The sequence below is a fragment of the Seriola aureovittata genome, chromosome 13 (genome assembly GCF_021018895.1).
Source record: "Seriola aureovittata isolate HTS-2021-v1 ecotype China chromosome 13, ASM2101889v1, whole genome shotgun sequence".
Lineage (NCBI taxonomy): Eukaryota > Metazoa > Chordata > Actinopteri > Carangiformes > Carangidae > Seriola > Seriola aureovittata.
In genome coordinates this window covers 7,956,108-7,963,075 of record NC_079376.1, presented here as the reverse complement: position 1 = coordinate 7,963,075, position 6,968 = coordinate 7,956,108, and the positions used below count along the sequence as shown (strand labels likewise).

At 39.5% G+C, this 6,968-nt stretch overlaps 1 protein-coding gene across 1 annotated transcript; it reads left to right on the top strand.

Moving 5' to 3' along the window:
• The first annotated feature begins 495 nt into the window (after positions 1-495).
• crip1 (cysteine-rich protein 1) lies at positions 496-5,865 on the top strand. The gene is made up of 5 exons (XM_056394235.1): positions 496-655; positions 4,389-4,483; positions 4,880-4,937; positions 5,373-5,417; positions 5,598-5,865. Exons 1-4 carry the CDS (start codon positions 616-618, stop codon positions 5,411-5,413), a joined length of 234 nt encoding a protein of 77 aa, XP_056250210.1. The 5' UTR covers positions 496-615; the 3' UTR covers positions 5,414-5,417; positions 5,598-5,865.
• The last annotated feature ends 1,103 nt before the right edge of the window (positions 5,866-6,968 follow it).

Below are 6,968 nucleotides of genomic sequence, written 5' to 3'. Positions count from 1 at the left end.
TCACTTTAAGATCCTTGGAAACGATGGAGTTTCAGTGCTCATTCATCTTGTATGCAAACTTTTTAACTGGTGACCGGTTTTTTTATATGCTTTGTGCACTATAAGCCATGAGTGAGTTTAACCTGTGTTTTATAAGCCTGAATAGGGAGGCCTATCCAGTATTTCACAAGAAAATGTAAAGATAAAAGAAATGTCTTTTTCATCCTTTCTAAACTCTTAATCATCTTGTGACCCTTCACATCTAATCCGTCCATCCAAAGGCTGTAAAAAATAAATAAATCATATCCGAGAAAACTGTATTGTAGGGCCAATTAAAAACGCATTTATCCATTTGGAGTAGTGTTAATTCAACAGTAAAAGAGAGGTTTATTCGCAGTAGCCTAATTCTTTGTGATGTTTTCTGCACGTACACTCACACAGACTCATCACAAGCCTCTCCCCCTGTTAGAAAAAAACAGAAAAGTTTCAGTTGAACTATTTCCTCAGCGCTATAAATACAGGACGGAGCGCACATCTGCACTTCACAGCGAGGCGTGGTCAGTCAGAGCTGACAGGTAGAACCGCAGGATACCTATTCTTCTTTCTCTACGGCAGATCAACACTAGCTCCAACAAAATGCCAAAGTGCCCAAAGTGCCAGAAGGAAGTTTACTTCGGTAAGATTGACGTCTTTACATTGATTCTCCTCTAAGTGATTCTCACTTTACTTGCAGAGATAATATCCTCTTTTGCACAACAACATTTCCTGGTTATTGAAAACTAGCGGCTTTTCTGCGCAAATGAGGAAACAGGAAACTGAGAGTGACAAGACTTCAAGCATGTTTCTTCTTCAGCATCTTTCAACGTATATATTATAAAAACAAATGTAATTTTTTTTCCATCCACTCCTTTACAAATTGAAATCCTGCATGCACAATTTAGCTTATGTACAAATGCATAAGTATTATCAGCAAAATGTACAGATAGCATCTGAACTAAAAGCACTGACTGTGCAGAATGGCTCCTGTCAGTGTTTTATTATTACATATTTGTCATTAATATAGAGTAGAAAGAAGCAGAAGATGGAAATACTAAAATACAATTACTTTAAATTAGTACATGAGTAAATGTACTTAGTTACATTCCATCACTGGCAGGTGCTGTGCTGCACAATATACTTGAACTTTTGATAATCAAAGTACATTTTGCCGATTATACTTTTTCTTAAGTAAAAATTTGAATGCATTACTTTGACTTGCAATGGAGTATTTTTACATTGTGGTACTGCTACCTTTACTTAAGAAAATGATCTGAATGCTTCTTCCAGTCCTGAATATTACAGATGCATCAGCATGTAAGCTTTTACTTTTATGTTGCAGTACGTTGAGGTGGAGCTACATTTAACTGCTCTAATTACTTTTGGCCACTAGTATCATCTATAATGTATTACATAGTTTAAACATGCATGCATGAAAAATCTTAATCTGAAAAGTAACTCTAGCTGTGAAATACTAAAGCAAAGTAGTGTACTTGAGTACATGTACTCAGCTACTTCTCATCAGTGGAGTTTTAATCACAACCTTATTTGCTAACTTGCTCATTTTCTTTAGCTGTCAATGCAGCATCCTAGCTGTGCACATTTACTCTTTATATCTGCCTGTATGTATGCATTTTGCAGATTGATGCCTCGTAGTCTCAGAGGGTCACTGCACTCTGCAAGCTGTCTTGTTATCACGTTACTTAGGAGTTTAAAGTCTGCGCTCCCTGCAGGAATTGAGTTGTCTTTCTTGGTGATTCATGAGCTAGATGAATAATGACTGGATGGAGCACAGGAAGCAGGTTTCTTCTCTGCTGACATCTCTGCGATACAGTAGGTCGGTCTCGTGGGGACACTATCAAAGCAGGGACCTATTACTCCATCTGGGGGAGGAAAGGGACAGCTCCATTTTATTTGCGTCTTAATCCATTTACCACACCACATGTCTCCGGCTCAGTAGTGCGACAGAGTAAATCTTCTCCGGAGAGATGCGCAGAGGCTGAGGCCAATACAGAGTCTTTGGAGTGTCAGTCAGATGACTTGACCCAGAGACTGGGGAGACATCCTTTCCATTTTCCCTTTTTATGGACAAACCTTCCCCTCCTGGCCAAAACAAGCCAACGAATAGTTTTTTTTTCCCCGAGCAGGAGAATAAGAAAATGCTGAAATAGAGCTGAGGGATAAGTAGCCTGAAACAAAGCTTTGTGTTCTTTTTGTGTATGTCTTGTCATTGCCCTGAACTGTCTGCATCAATTTCCCACCGAAACCTCCTCTGTTTCTAAAACTTGCTTTAATGTCTCAGTCTGTGATCGTCTCCATCACACCTCCCTGCTCCACTCCACCCCCCTCACCCTCCCCTCTCTCTCTGTCCGTCTCTTTTGCTGCTCATCTGTGTTACCGTTACGAAGCTTTCAGATGGAAACAATCAGGCTACTGCTGCTTCACTAAATGATGGGGGGGGGGGGATCTGTTCCAACTCCAAAAAAAAAAAGAAAAAGAAAAAAGAATACTTTGTTCTTGCTGGAAACTTTGCAGATGATCATGACTAACATGTAGTGTAGGTAACGTGATGCTGTATTTATGCAGAGATTGTGCACAAATGCATCAATGAAATTTTTAGAATTATTGACACGACATTATGATAAATATCTTTAACATCTAAAAAACCTCAAGTTCATCAACCTTAAAAGAATTGTTTGACATTTTTTGCTCCCTTGCACAAAGTCACATCGACGCCTCACCCTTATCTGCCTGTTAAATTTAAGGCCACAATTAGCAGCACGTTAGCTTAGCATAGGAAAAAGCCTGGAAACGGGGAATAAAAATTAGCCTTGCTCTGTCCATTGGTAACAAAATCTGCCTACTGCCTCCTCTAAGTTAACTGTCCGCTTGCTGAGGCTTCAGCCTACGGTCATGAGAGTGGCACCAATTATTTTGTGCACTGAGAAATGAGCCAAAATCATTTAAAGTGATTCTTTAGTTCATTAGCCATAAAAAGTTTCATAGTTAGTTAAAGAGTTTGACTTCATTTAAGGTCGTTCACATAACTCTAAATGCTTGACAAAGCGTTATACAACCTCCCCGTGAATCTTTTTTGGGATGGAATGAAGCGAATAGTTGAACAGCCTCCCCTCACAGTGTGTTTTTCCATTCAGATTTATGTGATTGTTTATACTGGACTGCCTCCATAATGCTCCCAGTCGGTGTGAGCTGATGGAGAGGGCAGATTGGATTATTCTTCTGTCTGTCACACCCCATTTCTCGTTCATATCATCAGGTAAAATAAATAACCCGTGCATAAAAGGGAGCTTTATCAGCTCCATATAAAATTGAGAGAAAAGCAGCATTCACGGGCGTCACCGTGACTGATAGGGATGCACTCTGAGCTCTGCTTTTTTAACTGTGAGACCCCCCTCCATTGCTGCTCAGACAGGCAAGAATCTACTGTTTGCTCAGTCCACTGCTTTGGTATTTGAAGTTAAGTACAGTAATTACTTTGGGTCAGACCCGCGTTCCGAGTCCCGCCACATTTTGCTGAAATGTTTTCATGGAGCTGGCCTGGTCTGACCCCAGCCTGGAGCACTTTCTCTGTTTCCACTGACTGTTGCATAATCTCATGCCACATCGGGCTATTTTTAGAGAGGAAATATGTCATATCCTAATATTGTGGGAAGGTTTTGAGGCTCGTGGCATCACCTGAACCCAGAGTTATTTACACTGGCTGTCCTTCCTGACTTTTTGTCATGTTTCAGGAAAATCCGCAGCTGTTGATCAAGCCTTGTGCTGCACATTTACGACATATGAGATGGCCTCAGATCATGATAACACTTGATAACACACAACATTTCCTGTGCTTGGTCTCGGCTGTCATCCTCCCTTAGCTAAGCGGCTTCCTATCTGTCTTTGCATCGAGATTCTTTGTCTCTCTTGTAACGGTGTGACCAGTCTCAAAAGGCGTCTGAATCCTTGTCCATCTCCTTCAATAAAGATTCGGGTTCTTCCCTTATTTTACAATCCTCCCGAGGGGTGTTTGCACAGATCAGCCCTGCATATAAAGACGGTCTTCATCGGAGTTTATGAGGCGAGATGAGGATGGATTCATCAGGGACACTCAGTCCTCTTTTTCACCATCAGGCACCACACCCAGACAATGTTCTCAAACTTATCTGCGGAGAGTACATCTCGTTGGTCTAAAACTGATAAATTCACAGCACTATGAGCTCATTACTTTAATATGAGGCTCATTAACTGACCAGCAGACCATGTGTTAACCCTGTGAGGCCTGCCTCTCCTCCACAGACGACAGTAGCTCTCTTTGTGATGGAAGTCCGAGGATGTGATTATTAATTTTTGCCTTTTGATGTGTTTGGCAGCTGAGAGGGTGACGTCACTGGGAAAGGACTGGCACAGGCCCTGTCTGAAGTGTGAGAAGTGCAACAAGACACTCTCAGCGGGCTCACATGCAGAGGTGAGAGATCTGAATAACATGACACACTAATATAATGTATATCCTGTAACTCTGAGTTCAGTATTGAATCTGCAGCCTGATCTGCAGTATTTAGGTTCATCTTTCAATAAGTTTAAACGACAAAAGTAATAAATAACATAATATTTAATAACTGAAAATCGCAGACTGAAATTCACATAGATTATATAGTTGTTGCTGACAATGCAATCACACCACCAGGCCTGTTTGGTAGCTGTTCATAAGCTTTTGATCATATCACACTACAAGTGACCGTCCTGCAATGATATTTTAATTCTGAAATGTTTTCTTGACCTTGGAATTGAAACATTAACACTTATGTATGTATCACTTTAATATTTAAAACAAGTGTAAATTCTACTCTTCCCCCTCTTACAGCATGATGGCAAGCCATACTGTAACAACCCCTGCTACAGTGCATTGTTTGGACCTAAAGGTGAGCACATTCTCCGCACGTTATCTTTTTTTTTTTTTTTTTTTTTACACAGTGAATGAACTCACCCTGACCTCCTGACACCGTAATCACAACATCTACACTTTGGAATAATATTCATAAAAAACAGGAAGAAAACACAGAGTGATCCTGGTGGCTGTGAAGGCTCAGTCACCTTTGGTCAGGAGACTTTTTCTCATCCAGAAACGCCCATTGTTTGTTTATGCGTTAGTGCTGAGGCTGTAAATGGTCCCGTCAAAGCACACACTGTCACCTGATATCAACCGGTCGTTACGTAATTGGTGGCATCTCTTTAAACTCTGAAGGAAAACAGTTTTGATTTGGTGTCAGATTTCTCTTTTTCCTCCAATGTTTGGCCACACTTTTTTTTCATTATTCCTGATGTGAATATTAATTCCTCTTCGTCTTTCCTCTCAGGATTTGGGCGCGGTGGAGCCGAGAGCCACTCATATAAATAGACAGGTACCGTGCACACATGCATCCTTCATCCACCCATTCGTCAACTCTTACATTTGCATGCATTTGTTCCTGTCATACATTTTCATGGTATTTGTTAAGACAAACACCGACTTTAGCCACAAGCAAATCCGTCCTTGTACTTTGCACTGTCTGACGTGTGTTTTCTCTGCTTCTCGTCGTCAGGTTCAGGCCTCGCAGTAAAAAAAAATGTTGCTTGGAAACTAGATCGAAGAAGCCAGCATGCACACGAGTCCCAATGAAAACCAGCAAACAAACTGTGCTCTGATTTAGAGAAATCATTTTGAGTGCATGGGTTTTTATTTTTTCATGTTTGTTTGTTTTTTTTTTTGGTCTGTTTTCTGAAGATGATTGTGTATTCCCATGATGTAGAGATGAAGTGGTTGTCCTCTGGTCCTTTTAATCATTCTGATTAAACACTTTTTAAAATTTGTGTCATTTTTATTTTAATTTTTTATCTCCCAATGAAAAAACAAAGATAAAGTAGAGCTCCTCCTTCAGTTCAACCACATTAAAGTCATTTGCCAGGGTGTTTTGTCACTATGTAATTGAATCTACGTTCCCTGATCCATTTAAACCCATAACACATGGGAATGTTCAGCATTTTGTTTACTACAATTACCCAATGGCTCAATGAAATCCTTGAGCCCTGTATTATCTAGTAACATCACTTTTATGCTTTAATCAAATAAGTTAAAATGCCCTTAATAATAAAAATTATTTTATTATAACTAACTTCTCAAGATATAGAGAAAACTCTATTTATATGGTCACCATCATGTATTTTTATGTGTTTCAAAAAGTCCTCAACAGACATGAAACTTTTTCTAACTTATAAAAGTCACAAGATTTTCATCTGACCATAAGCAGCACACAGTCATAGTTATTGGTAAAATAATCTCAACATAAGGTCTAGGTTCTGGAGCTTTCAGTCATGTCTCATGGTCTTCCTCAGCAAATGGATTCCCTGCTGTCATGCATTTTAATTGCTGCAGATATTTACTAATGATTATTTACAAACAAAACGTGATTAACTCATAAAAACTGGCTAATATTAAGGGTTGCAGTCCATTCTTGATAGTGAGAACAGGAGTTGACAAAATAATCTGATTTGAAGGTCCATTTAGTAACTGTTCTCAGAGCTTTTCAACACATCTCACAGTCTTCATCTGCAGGAGAAGTTTGTTCAGTTCTCAGGTTCAGGTATAGACAGTCAAGTCACCATTTTTCTGAGCACTTTAAGGATTTGGGCTTAAAAACTAAGATTGAACTCTAGCCTTTGGAAACAGAAGACGACATAGCAACCACCTCATGATCGATTTAGTAGCTGTTCTCTCCACTTTAAAACCAACACAGAAATGTACTCGCTGCTTTTAATATGATTTACAGATCTCCTAAAACAAACCAATCCGAGGGATAAAGTGAGTTAAAGTGAGAACACTTATTTGCAGCATGGTCCTAAGATTTTACAATCATGAAACTGAACAATAGAATCCATCAGTACAAATTAAACCAACAAATAAATCACATTGGTGC

Bases quoted from the DNA above. Each gene is read 5' to 3' on its own strand.
- crip1 (XM_056394235.1), top strand. From the start codon at position 616: ATGCCAAAGTGCCCAAAGTGCCAGAAGGAAGTTTACTTCG. The intron at 656-4,388 runs GTAAGATTGACG...TGTGTTTGGCAG, and splicing joins CCAGAAGGAAGTTTACTTCG to CTGAGAGGGTGACGTCACTG. The intron at 4,484-4,879 runs GTGAGAGATCTG...CCCCTCTTACAG, and splicing joins CAGCGGGCTCACATGCAGAG to CATGATGGCAAGCCATACTG.